General features: G+C 37.0%; 1 protein-coding gene across 3 annotated transcripts in view; it reads left to right on the top strand.

The window, feature by feature from the left end:
* Nucleotides 1–16,716, top strand: part of CORIN (corin, serine peptidase) — a 254,519-nt gene that overhangs the window by 40,002 nt on the left and 197,801 nt on the right. For all 3 annotated transcript variants that reach the window (XM_054486844.2, XM_054486842.2, XM_054486841.2), the window contains exon 3: nucleotides 12,232–12,432. In XM_054486844.2, coding sequence (XP_054342819.1) covers nucleotides 12,232–12,432 — 201 coding nt within the window. The remainder of the gene's footprint in view (nucleotides 1–12,231; nucleotides 12,433–16,716) is intronic.

Below are 16,716 nucleotides of genomic sequence, written 5' to 3'. Positions count from 1 at the left end.
CTAGAGTTTACTAGAGTCTCATGGTCATAAAGATGGGGACAATAGACACTGGGGACTACTAGAGTCTACTACTAGAGTCTACTAGAGTCTCATGGTCATAAAGATGGGGACAATAGACACTGGGGACTACTAGAGTCTACTACTAGAGTCTACTAGAGTCTCATGGTCATAAAGATGGGGACAATAGACACTGGGGACTACTAGAGTCTACTACTAGAGTTTACTAGAGTCTCATGGTCATAAAGATGGGGACAATAGACAACTGGGGACTATGGAGGAGGGCAAGGGTTGAAAAACTGTTGGGTACTATGCTCATTACTTGGGTGATGGGATCATTTGTATCCCAATCCTCAGCATCACATAATATACACATGTTACAACTTGCACATGTACCTGAATCCAAAATAAAAGTTGAAATTTAAAAAAAAGAGAAAAAAATTAAAAAAACATCTTTTAATAAATTCTGTACCAGATGATTTAATATAGCCATATTGAAGTAATATCTGTCCAAATAAATATTCCTTATTTTATAACTGAGATGTTTGTTGTTGTAATGAGCAATACAAGCATTTTATATCTTTGTTTTAAAAACCTCATTAAATTGCTTACTTTAAAAAATGTTCTGTTTGGTTTGAGTTTATAACTTTGTGCTCATACAAAGTTTTGTAGTTATTTCTGTGTACATTAGCGTTGCTAAGGGATGCTGAGATATCAATGGTGTATAAATAACAGGAGCTCTAGCTTCAAAAGCCAAGGAGATAATAATGAGAGGATTATTGATTAGAAAAGATAAAGGCCTTATGCTAACAAACACAGATGTACTACGTGTCTCTAATTTTGTCTGTTTTGGTTTCCCTCATGCAAAAAGTCAAGATGGTAAAAAGATCTCTGAAGATAAGAGAGTTGGGCTGTCAAATAATTGTTTTAGCAGCAGGCTATAGTAGAAAGCAGTAATAAATTGTTTTTCAACCCAACCACTAAACTGAAGCTAGAGCTACAAAAGTTGTTTAGTTTTGTATTTCTCAACTCGGCAGATAGTCTGAGTTGTCCGTATGGTTCCAAAGATTTGGACTCTAAAACAAGGACTCAGGTTCTTCAAAGAGAAATTGAAAAATAAGAAAGTTACATTACATGTAGATTTTTATTTCATTCATTATAGTCTGATACTGATGGTCCATATGACAAAGAAGAAAGAGCATACAACTTGGCACTAGAAAGTCTGGCTTTAGGGTTTTACTCTTCCATTTACTAGACATGGGAGTTTAGGTAAGATACTTTATTTTCTACATGAGATAATTCTTTTCAGTATCACAGAATTGTTATGGAAGTCAAATGAAATGTTTGTGAAAGTGTTTTTATAAATGATAAGTTCATTATAAAAGTAAAGAATTTGTTTTATTTGCTTATGAATAATTATCATCAGATAATTATTTTAATAAATAGTCGTATTATACCCAAGTAACAATTAACTGAAGATGCATTTTGTCTCACATTAACTCTGTCTGTAAGAATTAAAACCTTTGTGCTATGACCTGTTGTCATAGTAATCCCATGATCCATAACCCCATAACCCCATAACCCTAGAATCAGGCTGTTGCTGCGAGATATTTGAATTGCCTAAAAGTAGCTAGGAAGAAATAAAGTTGACTAACAGTTGGATTTGTAACATGATGGCAAGTTTGACAGGCCTTTTATTCTTAGGCCTGAGATTTACTTTCAGAGACTAATTTCTTTCTTTTAAGAACTAAACCTGCAATGGTTTGTGCTGCCTTCATGTGACAACAAGTGTCACTTTATGCCATAGAGTACTTTGAGATTGAACTGATACCTTCCTCAAATTTTACATATACATATATAATTATTTACTATATTATAAATTCACAATATTATGTATTATAATTATATATTATATTATAACATATTATAAATATACATCATCATGCAACATTTAAAGTAAAATTATTTTGATGTGTTGAGAAACATTTAAAAGAAACAAAATTAGCTATAATGTAATACTGTTCATCCCTTTAACAAATATGTATTGAGTGTCTGTTATATGCAACACAGTGTGCTATAGGCATTGGGCACAGCAGTGAATAAAGCCTACTCTCAGGGAATCCACAGTGAGGGAAGAAGGCATGAAACAAATGATCACTTCATTAATTAATTACAACAGAGGTTACTGCTATGTGGGAAGAGACAAGGTGCTAAGAGAACTTACGACAGGGACAGAAACTGGGCTGAAATGAGGGAAGATTCCCTAGGGATTAAGTAGTACTTTAAACATGAAATCCACAATGAGGATGTTGATATAAGAGAGTGACAGGGTCTGGTTGTAGCATTTATTTATTTATTTGTTTATTTATTCATTCATTAAACCATTTTAATGAGGTATGATTGGCATACAAAAAGCTGCACATATTTAATGTATCACAACTTGATGAGTTTGGAAATAAGTATATACCTGTGAAACCATCACCACAATTTCTGCAATAAACATATCCATCACCTCCAAAAGTTTCCTCACATCTTTATTATTTTTTTCCATGATAAGAACATTTTGCATAAGATCTGCCCTTTTAACAAATGTTTAAGTACACAAAGAAGTATTAACCATAGTCACTATGCTGTAGAGTCATCTCTAGAACTTCTTTATCTTACATTACTGAAACTTTATACCCTTGGATATCGCCTTATTCCCTCTTCCCCTCTGGCAATCGCCATTCTGCTTTCTGCTTCTATGAGTCTATTTTAGATTTCTCATATGAGTGTGATCATGTAGTATTTGTCCTTAGCATAATGGCCCCCAGGTTCATCCATGTTGCCACAAGTGATAAGATTTTCTTCTTTTTTAAGGCCAAATGATATACCATTGTGTGTATGCCACATTTTAAAAATTTATTCATCTGTCAGTGGGCATTTAGGCCGCTTCCATGTCTTGGCTGTTGTGAATAATGCTGCACGGAACATGGGAGTGCAGATAGGAGATCCTGATTTCAATTCTTTGGATGTATACCCAGAAGTGGGATTGCTGGATCATGCAATAGTTCTATTTTTAATTTTTTTGAAGGACCTTCCATTCTGTTTTCCATAGTGGCTGCACCAATTTACATTCCTACTAATAGTGTACAAGGGTTTCAATTTCTTCACATTATCACCAACATTTGTTATCTTTTGTTTTTGATAATAGCCGTCATAACAACCATGATGTGACATCTCTTTATCATTTTGATTTGCATTTCACTAATGACTAGTGATGTTGAGCACCATCTCATATACTTACTGGCTACTGGCTCTGCATATGTGTCTTCTTTGGAGAAATGTCTATTCAGATCCGTTGCCTGTTAAAAAAATCAGGTTACCTTTTTTTTGCTATTGATTTGTGAGTTTCTTATTTTTACATATTTTGAATATTAACTCTTGATCAAATACATGGTTTACAAATAATTTCTCTCATTTTTTAGGTCCACTCAACCTCTGTTGATTGTTTTGCTGTGCAAAGTTTTCAGTTTGATGTAACACTGCTGGTCTTTTTTTTTTCTTTGTTGCCAGTGCTTTTTATGTCGTGTCTAAGAAATCCTTGTTAATAGGATTAACAAGAATAAGTACTTAGGAGTAAACATAACCAAGGAAGGGAAATATTTTTACACTGAAAACTATAAAATACTGATAAAAGAAATTAAATCAGACACAAATAAATGAAAAGACATTTAATATTCATTGACTGGAGGAATTAATATTGTTAAAATGTCCATACTACCCAGAGTGATCTATAGATTCAATGCAGTCCCTAGCTAAATCCCAGTGGCATTTTTCAGATAAAACAATCCTAAAATTCATTTGGAGCCGCAAAAGATCCCAAATACCCAAAGCGATTTTGAGCAGAAAGGACAAAGATAGAGGCATCAAATGTGCTGATTTCAAACTATATTATGAGGCTACAGTAATCAAAGCAGTATAGCACTAGAATAGAAACAGACATATAGACCAATGGAACAGAATATAGAGCCCAGAAATAAATCCACATATATATGGTCTTCAGATCTTCAACAAAGGTGTGAAGAGTACATGAGGGGGAAAGAATAGTCTCTTCGACAAATGGTGTTAGGAAAATTGCATATCCACATCCAAAAGGATGAAATGGGACCCTTATCTTATACCATCATACCAAAATCCAGTCAAAATGGATTAAAGACGAAAACATAAAACTGGAAACCATAAAACTCCTAGAAGAAAACATCAGGCAAAAAAAGCTCTTTCAAGGTCTTGGAAATGATTATCTTGGTTGGGACTTTTAAAAGGTGTCATTGGCAGCTGTATGGAGAAAGGGTTTCAGCTTTAAAAGGTTTCATTGGCAGCTGTATGGAGAAAGGGTTACAGCTGAGTATGTGGCAGGGAGTCCTATAAATGTATGGGGTATGGTCTGAATTAGTTTTTTCAAACTATTCTTCATCTCAATTTATTCACCCAAGTTATGTTCCAAAGATTCTCATTAGAATGCTCCCGACTTTTTCTTTCTCAGCCTGTCAAAGACTTGGTTTTAAATATTCATCTGCTCATTCACTCATCCATATATATCTAAAATAAATTTATTTTAGCCATAAGCTTATGAAAAATAGCTTAAAATTACATTTCTAGTTTTCTTAATATGATGGAAAATGTATGTGTGGCTTCTTAATTTTTTGAGTAAATGAGGAAAAAAGAAAAATTATAGTGGTATGTAGACTATAGAAAGTTTAATAAACAGTTCATTTTTCTTGAATTCAATAAAAATATTTCTCTTTAGAAATGACCTTTCTCCTCAAAAATGCTACATGAGCTGGAGATCATTGAATTTAAATACAGTTTTCTCTTAGCAAATTTCTCAGCAGTTTGTGGCTTTTACAAGAATTTGGAGTTAAAAGAATCTTAACTTCCTAACTTATAATGTATTCTTAGTATCACTTAAAAATAGAAAACCTCCCAAATTCTTATTTCTTCACACCCAAAATTTAAGATTCTCTATGATCTTTCATGACCTGACTCCACATTACTTAATACTTCAAATTCTTTGAATAAATCTGGCTTTCTGTTGCAGATTCACCAGCGGAGGATTCTCAAGCATGACAATTTTTTTTTCTGTAACTACTGAGGCCCGAGGTTATATGTTATGTCTAAAGCTTTTTGAAATGGTAGTCTAAAGCCTTGTTCTCAAGTGTGGCCCACGGACGAGCAGCATCAGCATCACTTGGAAGTTTGTGTAAAATGCAGAATCCAGAATCTCAGTCCCCCATCCAAACCTGCCGAATTTGAATTCTAACAAGAACCACCCTAGATGATTCCTATATCTCTATCAGCCCCCTTCTGGTCATCTCTTTCACTTCTTTTCATACTCCTATATCTATACTCAGCAAGCCCACCAGTGTCTTTTTATCCAATGTGCTGCATTGGAAACCAATGTGTATTTGAACGAGACTTTGAAATGAAGAACCTATGTTTCTCTCTGTCTGTGTACATCAATTCATGGTAAGAATGTTCATTGTTAGTTGGTGCCAGCCATGCTTTCTTCTCCCCAGATGTGCTATGCACATATGATCTTCCTCAGTGTTGACTACTACCTTCATCTCATTATGCTCTTCAACTATGCCTTCATATTTTCACCTCTGATTGTCCTTCAGTCTCTCTGCCTGCTGTTTCTCATTTTCCTTAAGCTAACCTTTCTTTAACTGTCCATTAAATGGCATTAAAAAGAGCTGTCTGTCCTCAGCTGTCTTCTCACTTTACACTGATACCCCTCTTGGCAATATCAGCCATTTCCATTAGTTCATTCATCATTCATACGTTCAACGAATATGTATGGAGCCCTACACTGGTGCTAGGTGTTCTGCTCGGGGATTGATGTATAGATGCATGGGACAGATAGTTCCACTTGAGTGCATATGTGCTACAATATAACCAGCGTGTGCTCTGGGAACACAAAAGAGGGACAGCACTGTGGGGGAATCTGGTGAGGCATCTGGAGGAAATCATCAGATTGCTTCAGATTTGGTCTTTTTCCCCCCTGAATGTTTCACAGGCCCTTTATATTCAATAAAGTGTAACAACAACAACAACAACAACAAGCTCCTACAAATCTATTTTTCATTCTCTATTATCTATTGTTTTAGTCAAGATTGGCTAGACTCTGTCATGTAACAACAACAAATCCCCCAATACTGGTGATTTACAAACAACAACAGTTAATTTATTACAATACTGCATGTCTTTTGCAAGATGGCAGGGGGCCTGTGCTCTTCGAGGTCCTTCAGGGACCAAATTGAACTAGCCACCATCTTGAACCTTTGTGGTGATTGTGTCAGAGCTCTGAAGCCTCTTATATCAGCAATTAAATGCTTCTGCCTAGAAGCAACACTTTTTAGTTTTGCTTATAGCCTTGAACTTGAAGCAAGGCCTCACTCAAGAGGCCAGAGAATGCAATGCTCAGCTTATGCCCCAGTAGAAGGAGAGAGAACTGGAAATATTTGACGAACAGCGCTAACAATATGACACCAACTCAGTTGGGGATATGTTTGTTTACTACATTATTCAAACCAGAGACCTCGAAGGGACCTTTCTCTCATGTTCATATAATTTTGCATCTTTGGAGCTTACTCCTAATGTTCCCTTTGTCCTTAGGGTTTTTGCGTTGGCTAAGGCCTTACTCTTCTCACTTGGAGTATTACAATAGCCTTCTAACTATCTTCTAAACTTTTAAACATCACCCTGCTGCCAAAGCGATCATTCTAATATGTTTCACCCTATTTGAGACCTTTCTAAAATTTTCTATCACAAGGTAAATTCCAAGCCTTGTACAAGACCTATCCTGTCTGGTGTCTTTTCCCTTTTCAGTCTTCTCTCTTACCAGGCTCCTGTGTGCTAGCCATGTTTTTAAATTACTTGCTGCTGGGCCTTTTCGTATGTTTTTCCCTTGGCTTTATCTAGAAAATGTTTCACTTCCTCTTGCCACGCCACTCTCCTCCCCACAAATACTTTGCTTAAACCTAGAAAATCCCTAATCATCTTTTAAGATTCACATTTAGGATACTCGTCTCTAAACAGGCTTTCCTGACTTTTTCAAATGGAATGAGGACTATCTCCTTACTTTTTGCTACCAGATTGTCCTATGCATATCATTCTCAAAGCACTTGTACCATAGTTTATATTAATATTTTTTAGATTGCTGGCCTGTCTCCCTCAACTAATCTATAAACATCCTGATAGTAAGGACCTCTTACTAAATATTGTGTTCTCAGCAGAGTAAGTATGAAGTTCTTGGCACATAGAAAATGCAAAGTAAGTGTGTTTCACATGGCTAAAGATACAAAGCTAAGAAATTAATTTTAAAATCACATTATAGGAAGATAAATTCTGCAAGCACATAATGGTTGATTTTTAAAACCTGTATGTTTTGTCCAGAATGAAAAGTGTGTGTGTATATGTATATGTCTATTTGCCATGTCCCAACTCAAATCTTGGGCAAGTTAATTCCCTCTCATAAACTTCAGTTTCCATCTCTCTGAAACTCTGTCAAACGATTAATTGTATTATCTGTTTTATAGGATTATTGGAAGGTTAACTCAGTTGATGCCTATAGTGAGGGAGCTTAGCAAGTTGCTTGTATTAATTTCTTATTGCTCCTGTAAAAAATTACCACAAACTTGGTAGCTTAAAAAGATAGTACAAATTTATTATCTTAGAGTTAAGAAGTTCAAAATAGGTCTCACTGGGCAAAATTTAGGTGTTCCTTCTGCAGACTCTATGAGACAATCTATTCTCTTGCTTTTTCTAGCTTCTAGGCCTTCCTCCATTCCTTGGCTTATGGCTCTTTCCATCTTCAAAACAAGCAGTGGTCCATTGAGTTTTTCTCACAGTTCATGACCCTGACACATACTCTCTTATCTCCCTCTTCTGCTTATAAAGACCCTTGTGATTACATTGGGCTCACATGAATAATCCAGGATAGTCTCTTCATCTCAAAATTTTTACTTTAATCACGTCTGCAACATCCCTTTTACCACGTAAAGTATGTAAAGCAGAATATTCACAGGTTCTAGGAATTGGGATGTGGCATCTCTGGGGGAGCATTATTCTGTCTACCACAGTGCCCAATCTCTTCATTACAAAGAATCAGTAAAGTTTGACTATTATTATTATTAGAATTATATGCTATTTCTTAAATATCATTACATTGTTTTTTTTGGCTGTAGAGCTGCAACACTTTTGAGCCAGACTATCTTAATACAATGTGACTTTCTATTAATAATTTAGCATGAAAAAGCCATAGTTTTCTCACTCCAAATGTGGGTTAAGTGATTCACTTCTGAAAGTTAGCCGTTTTGTGACACTGGGATCCACTTATAGTAAATGAAATTGATGTTTATCTAAAAGTACCTTAGTAGTCCTAAAGAAGACAATTTTTTTGTCATTACCATCAGTGTGTAGTAATGACTAACAGTTACGGAGAACTTAGTGCCGAAAGCCATTCGAAGTGTTTATATAGGTATTGACTGATTTGATCCCAATGTTGTAGGACTTTCTCCTTAGTTCACATAAAAGCTGGGCTCTTGTTACAAAGCCATGAAAGATTAGGCTCACAGACACTTTGAACGGTGAGAACACTGGAATTTATCGGGCTAAAAGGGGGAAAAAAAGGGAAACAGGGACTCTCAGCAAAATGAGAGTCCTGCTAGCCAGTTTCCCGCCTCACAAGTTGAGTCCCAAATACCACCCTGGAATAGGAGAGGCCAGTCACCTCTGCAAACAGTGTGAACCTCCTGAGGCTCCACCCCAGTGCACGCTCCTCCCATTGCGCAGGCCAGTCGGAGGTTCTGCCAGGGAGCTATTTTTACTTGGCTGTCTCACCACAGCCAGCCCCATGAAGAGGTATTTTATTTTTCCTTCCTTTATGGTAGTTGAGACTTTGTCCAAAGTTTCAGGGCAAGTGGTAGAGATGGGATTTAAACTCAGGTGGTCAGGCTGTAGAACCTGTACTTTTAACCATAGCACAATAAACATAGAAATGTAGAAAAGAATGAGGCAGTATTAGAAGAATAAATACTCTACTTTGGGCTAATATCTCTTAGCATTATTATTATTTTCTTTTTTTGAGACGGAGTCTCGCTCTGTCTCCCAGGCTGGAGTGCAGTGGCGTGATCTCAGCTCACTGCAACCTCCACCTCCCGGGTTCACGCCATTCTCCTGCCTCAGCCTCCTGAGTAGCTGGGACTACAGGCGCCCACCACCACACCTGGCTAATTTTTTTGTATTCTTAGTACAGACGGGGTTTCACTGTGTTAGCCAGGATGGTCTCGATCTCCTGACCTCATGATCTGCCCACCTCAGCCTCTGAAAGTGCTGGGATTACAGGCGTGAGCCACCGCGCCCGGCCTCTTAGCATTTTTATAGCTCATCATGATACAGGTTGAAAGCATTTAGTTTTATTGAGTTCTAATTCTTGTGCTTAAAAAAAAAATGCATAGTAGACAACCAACTGTGTTGGGAGTTGGTCAGCTTCCAGAGATACTTGAAAACAAGTTGTCCAGTGAGTTCAGGCTTTTAAAGACATGTCCTTTAAGTTTATTCTCGTTCTCTTCCCCCAAAATATACTTTAAAAACATTGACTACAGTACCTCTCAAATATTATCTTTCTCTTTATTCTGCCAAATTGCTTTCAAAACGTAAAGCTTAAGAGCAATGAAGCTGCCTCTTTAAAAGAAAGTTGTTATCCAAGTCAGTGTTTTCTTAAAAATGTCAATGTTTCAGAGGACTTCTTAGGATAAACAGATGTTATGAATACTTTATTTTTATTTATTTATTTATTTTTGAGACAGAATTTCACTCTTGTTGCCCAGGCTGGAGTGCAATGGTGCGATCTCGGCTTACTGCAACCTCCGCCTGCCGGGTTCAACCAATTCTCCTGCCACAGCCTCCCTAGTAGCTGAGATTACAGGCACCTGCCACCATGCCCAGCTAATTTTTTTTTGTATTTTTAATACAGACAGGGTTTCACGTGGGTCAGGGTGGTCTAGAACTCCTGACCTCAGGTGATCCACCTGCCTCGGCCTCCCAAACTGCTGGGATTATAGGCATGAGTCTCTGTGCCCAGCCAGATGTTATGAACACTTTAAACACTGTTTGGTTAAAATGATAAAGGAAAGATTAAAATGACAAAGGAAAGATTATTAATAAGGCTAATTATTACCAAAAAGTTAGGAACAAGTGTTCAAATGTTTTATATGACAAGGAACTCATTTTAAGGGAATTACTCCAGGGTACAACCGTGAACAATTGACATTTGCTAAAAGTATGTTGACAGAACTGGATGCCTACTCATAGGTTCAGCAAGATAAGTAAATCAACTTAATGGGCCTATATATTCATTACAACATTAGCATAAATACCACCTTATGGAAAAAATCTCTTTATGCCAAAAATAAGCAAGGAAGAGAGCAATTAACAAATGGATGTAAGGAAAACTATAGGTAATTGATTAGTAATTGATTAATTACTAATTATTCTGTATGGGTGAAATACATTTCCTATAGTAATTAAGCCTATGACATTTATTTTGATTAGGATAAATTCTAAATCATTTTGAAAATCAATAACAATTAAATGAATTCCTTCATTTTACCTACTGCATTTGACTTTTACTCATGATCACACAGATGGTTTGGAGAGCATGTTACCTGCATTACATGGTCATGATTTAGCTTTTATGCTTCAATGTTTTATTTACAATCTTTTGGCAGAGGAAACTGTTGGTCTCAGTTAGCTAGAAACAGCTGCTTTTCTATTTTTATTTGCAGTTAATGTTTTCCAAGTGTCAAGCATATGCAGAGAAATTTTTTCCGTAGACTGATATTAAACATTTTATTTATATTTCTTTTATTTTTAATGGTCCTTGGGACTATTTAGAAAAGTGAGAGCCAATTAGAGCATTCACTGTAAATGCTTTTAGAAAAGAAAATCTCCCTTGGCTATTTCTATTGATGGGTCAATATCACATTCATTTATTTTCATGGCATGCTCAAGTACAGTGCGATATTCTGGAAACACAATCTGCTGTCTATTTTGACTGAGTTAAAACTACATGATCTCTTTCAAAGTTTTCAAATGTTTCTTCCTAAAGACAAAGCAAGGTGGTTTTCAATAATCTTAGGTTTGGTTCTTTGTTTTGTCAATGAATGGATACCTTGAGAAAGTGGCCAGTTGATAATCTTAGTTTAATGAGTATGGAAAACCAAACATCGTATGTTCTCACTCATAAGTGGGAGCTAAGCTATGAGGATGCAAAGGCATGAGAATGACACAATGAACTTTGGGGACTCAGGGGGAAAGAGTGGAAAGAGGGTTAGGGATAAAAGTCTATAAGTTGGGTGCAGTGTATACTGCTCATGGCATGTGCCAAACTTCGCATGGTGCATGGGTGCACCAAAATCTCACAAATCACCACTAAGGAACTTACTCATGTTACCAAACACCACCCATTCCCCAATAACCTATGGAAATAAATTTTTAAATGAGTATTTCTTATTTTATATAATTACATTTTTATTTTCTGGTCAAAGATGAAGATAATATAGTTTCTTCTTTTAGTTTGTGCTTTAGAGGTTTTTTTTTTTGGTTCCTATGGTACGAGTTTTGATAAATGTATGAGCCCTCTTATTTTTTATTTGCGTGTGATGCATAGTTTACTGAAAATTAGTGCAAAATGTGGGAAATATGAAGCTGATGGCAAGCACCATTGTGTCCTTTGATGACAGATTCAGAGAGAGGTAGAGCACATGTCCTGGGTCCTGAGTAGCAAACAATGACCGGTGAGATTAAGCAACTAATGAAGCAGAAGAGAATGCTGTAAGATTCACCACATTTTATTGTGTGGTGAGTCTCAGGTGAGGTAGAATTGCCCTACATTTTTGAAGCACCAGGAAACCTTGATAGGAGACTCAGTTTCTAAACCATAAGCTCTTGAGAAAGCCATGTTTCATCACAGGGCTGTGTGATTTGTGGTAGAAGAGAAACTCTTGGTTTTGTGGGTGTTGACCCCAAGAAGGAGGTCACTATTATGGCTTTCATCTTCGTCTTTGTGTTTACCTGGTTAGAATGACATAGGGAAAGTAGCTCTAGAGTTTTCTTAATGTTTTCTAAAATAAATACTTCTAGTAATGTTTCAAAAATAGTTTTTTTTTTGTTTTTGTTTTTGTCTTTTAGGAACATTACAAAAGGTCTATTTTAAATCAAATGGGAGTGAACCTTTGGTCACTGATGGTGAAATCCAAGGGTCCGATGTTATTCTTACAAATACAGTTTATAACCAGAGCACTGTGGTGTCTACTGAACATCCCGACCACCACGTTCCAGCCTGGACTACGGATGCTTCTCTCCCAGGGGACCAAAGTCACAGGAATACAAGTAAGTCCAAAGGTGATACATGCTAGAGGCTTTTAATGTCCCACAGGTAAGTTTTTAAGTTCGGCAACCAGTGCTTTTAATTCACAATCACTTGCTGGTCACACAGGAAAATCTCCACTCAGTTACCCGGTAAGCCTAGCTGAGTGCCCTATTCTGTTTGTTGCTGTTATTGTTGTTGTTGCTTTTCTTCAGGCAGAGTTTTGCTCTTGTCACCCAGGCTGAAGTGCAGTGGTGCGATCTGACCTCACTGCAACCTCCGCCTCCCAGGTTCAAGCAATTCTCCTGCCTCAGCCTCTTGAGTAGCTGGGATTACAGACGCCCGCCACCACGCCCAGCTAATTTTTTTTTGTTGTTGTTTTGGTAGAGATGGGGTTTCACCATATTGGCCAGGCTGGTCTCGAACTCCTGACCTCAAGTGATCCGCCCGCCTTGGCCTCCCAAAGTGCCAGGATTACAGGCGTAAGCCACCGCGCCCTGCTGAGTGCCCTATTCTTAAACATGAAATGCCATCAGCCCAGATGTTCAGGTAGGACTGAGTAAGAAATAAAAACGTATCAATGCCATTCAATATTTCTGAGGTCTAAAAATTTATGCTGCTTGCCCCAATATAGTGGCATTGATTTTGTAGTGGTTCATCTGTGAAAGTTTGCGCTTCAGCTTTGAAGTTTTTGAAGTTTTAAGTTACTTATTTTGAGTTAATAAGTAAGTTAAGTCACTGACTTTGTGGTTGGTCTCTTGCAGGAGGACCAATTCAATAACAGGATGCTGAGTGATTTAATGGGAGCTATCCCCGTATTCACTTTTTTTTTTTTTTTTTTGAGATGGAGGCTCTCTGTCTCCTAGGCTGGAATGCAGTAGCACAATCTCAGCTCACTGCAACCTCTGCCTCCTGGGTTCAAGCGATTCTCCTGCCTCAGCCTCCTGAGTAGCTGGGATTACAGGCATGCGCCACCACGCCTGGCTAATTTTTGTATTTTTAGTAGAGACAGGGTTTCACCATGTTAGTCAGGCTGGTCTTGAACTCCTAACCTCATGATCCACCCGCCTCGGCCTCCCAAAGTGCTGGGATTACAGGCATGAGCCACTGCACCCAGCCCCCTATTTACTTTTGAGACATTCATGTGTTCTTTTTTTATCTTGCTTCCCTTTTCACCTGCTATTATTGGCTGTAAAATTTATTTTACATGTTGGTGAATGACAAAAAAAAAATCAAACCTTGAGAAAAATGGAATGTGCCAAACTCTTCTGCATGAGGGCAAAGGGAAGGATTTGTTAGTTATTCCAGAAGAGCTGGGAGAGAGAAAAGACAGAAAGTGTGGACATGGGGTGTGATGAGATGGTGAGAGGTGACAGATGATATGCTCTGGAATGTGACTCTACCTTTTGATAAAGTTACTGCCCTTCCAGAATACTCGGTGGGAGTGGATTTGTATGGAAAACGCCAAGAAACTTTAGGTGTGATACAACCAATGCTAATAAAAAATAATCAGAGCACAGTACAGCCACTGCCAGAATTTTTTCCATAGTTGTCTTGGCTCTTCATTTCTACTTTCTAAAACAAGGTTATGTGATTGAAAATTACACAAAGCCCATCCAACCATGATCATTTTCTTGTGTGTTTCTCTCTCTTTCATGAAAACCCACCAAGGGTTATCACATCTTAAGTCTGAGATGGCGTATTTATTTTTATTTTGAGCCAGGAAGGGAAGGATTAAGTTGACTTTTAGCTATCATAGTATATGTTTGCCAGTGTTTGAGGAAAAGCAGGATTATTCTATTTCTCCAACCCAAAAGAGACAGTTTGGATTCCACTGTTTCACAGAGCACCTGTAGGTATTAACTGTTTCTTGTGCATAGTGTTTACCAGTGATTCATATGGATTTGTGTTCATTATCTGACAGTATTTTTGCAAACCAGAATTATGCCAAGTTAAATTTATTTTCCTCATGGGTTTAATTGTGAGGTTTTATTTTTCAGTCATGTCTTAAGCACTTCATTATTCTTAAGAACAGTGTTTTTCATCGGAAGTACAGAAGCAATTTAAACAAAAACTCAGTCAGGTTAATGTGGTTGCAATTACAGTAATTGTTATTTTCTTCTATTAAGTGCATTTGTCTTTATTTTGAAAGTTCCATTATTTGTTAAGATTCAAACAGGATTGACAAATACACGTCCTGAAGAGTAAAGAAACATGTGGCAGTTGTTGCTCAGATTGGAAGTTTGATAGAAGTCTGACTCATTTGCTCTTCCTATGGCTGGAACATTGCTTGTGAATATGAGCATAAATTTACATGTAGAGGAAATCCAGGTCAAATTAGAATGGCTAAATGGAGAAAGGCCAAAACCCTAGCATATGTGTCATTTTATGTTGTTAATGTACTTGACAGTTAGCATTAGTCTTTCCTGTCTGGCCACATAGACTCTCAGTATACTGTTAATATCAACTAAAATTATTTATTGCAAGAAACTGGATAGCTTTCCATACAGTTCAGTAATAATGCAAGCCTGTGATTATAGAGCTTTTAGAGTTTTTAGGGAATGTTTGAATATTTTCTCTGTGATCCTTATAATTAACTGATGAAATACACCAGACAGGTAATAGCATACCCCACTTTTCACGGTGTGAATTTGAGGCTTAGAGAAATTAGTTGATGTATCCAGTATCACTTGCCTAGTAATTAGTAGACATGAAATTTTGATTCAGATCTTAGGACTCCAAGATCAGTGCTCTTTCAAGTTTTTCATCATCATTTAATCTTATTGTTTTCTTTGCCATAACATTATTAAACAAATTTTAAGTTCTGGGAGAGAAGAAAGAGTAGATTATTTTGTTGTTGTTTTTATTGCTGTATAGTCAATGTGTAATAAAATATTAGCTGAATGAATAAATAAATGAACTATAGTCATTTTAAATTTTAATATATGATTTATCACTTTTGCTAGAAGTGCCTGATCACACTTCTACGACTTGATGTTTATTTCACCAATTTTACTTAAAATATCATTTAATGTCTTAGATCTGTATTAACACCTAGCAGAGAGTTTATTTTTATCCTCCTCTTTTATTATGCTCAAATTAAGGTGTTATTTTCTTTTTTATTTCCTTTTTTAAATTAATTAATTAATTAATTAATGTATTTATTATTATTATACTCTAGGTTTTAGGGTACATGTGCGCAATGTGCAGGTTAGTTACATATGTATACATGTGCCGTGCTGCTGCGCTGCACCCACTAACTCGTCATCTAGAATTAGGTATATCTCCCAATGCTATCCCTCCCCCTCCCCCCACCCCACAACAGTCCCCAGAGTGTGATGTTCCCCTTCCTGTGTCCATGTGTTCTCATTGTTCAGTTCCCACCTATGAGTGAGAATATGCGGTTTTTGGTTTTTTGTTCTTGCGATAGTTTACTGAGAATGATGATTTCCAATTTCATCCATGTCCCTACAAAGGACATGAACTCATCATTTTTTATGGCTGCATAGTATTCCATGGTGCATATGTGCCACATTTTCTTAATCCAGTCTATTATTGTTGGACATTTGGGTTGGTTCCAAGTCTTTGCTATTGTGAATAATGCCGCAATAAACATACGTGTGCATGTGTCTTTATAGCAGCATGATTTATAGTCCTTTGGGTATATACCCAGTAATGGGATGGCTGGGTCAAATGGTATTTCTAGTTCTAGATCCCGAGGAATCACCACACTGACTTCCACAAGGGTTGAACTAGCTTATAGTCCCACCAACAGTGTAAAAGTGTTCTTATTTCTCCACATCCTCTCCAGCACCTGTTGTTTCCTGACTTTTTAATGATTGCCATTCTAACTGGTGTGAGATGGTATCTCATTGTAGTTTTGATTTGCATTTCTCTGATGGCCAGTGATGGTGAGCATTTTTTCATGTGTTTTTTGGCTGCATAAATGTCTTCTTTTGAGAAGTGTCTGTTCATGTCCTTCACCCACTTTTTGATGGGGTTGTTTGTTTTTTCTTGTAAATTTGTTGGAGTTCATTGTAGATTCTGGATATTAGCCCTTTGTCAGATGAGTAGGTTGTGAAAATTTTCTCCCATTTTGTAGGTTGCCTGTTCACTCTGATGGTAGTTTCTTTTGCTGTGCAGAAGCTCTTTAGTTTAATGAGATCCCATTTGTCAATTTTGGCTTTTGTTGCCATTGCTTTTGGTGTTTTAGACATGAAGTCCTTGCCCATGCCTATGTCCTGAATGGTAATGCCTAGGTTTTCTTCTAGGGTTTTTATGGTTTTAGGTCTAATGTTTAAGTCTTT

The sequence above is a fragment of the Pongo pygmaeus genome, chromosome 3, assembly GCF_028885625.2.
Source record: "Pongo pygmaeus isolate AG05252 chromosome 3, NHGRI_mPonPyg2-v2.0_pri, whole genome shotgun sequence".
Taxonomy (NCBI): Eukaryota; Metazoa; Chordata; class Mammalia; order Primates; family Hominidae; genus Pongo; species Pongo pygmaeus.
Note: the sequence above shows the minus strand (reverse complement) of the source record. Positions and strands in the feature narration are given on the sequence as shown.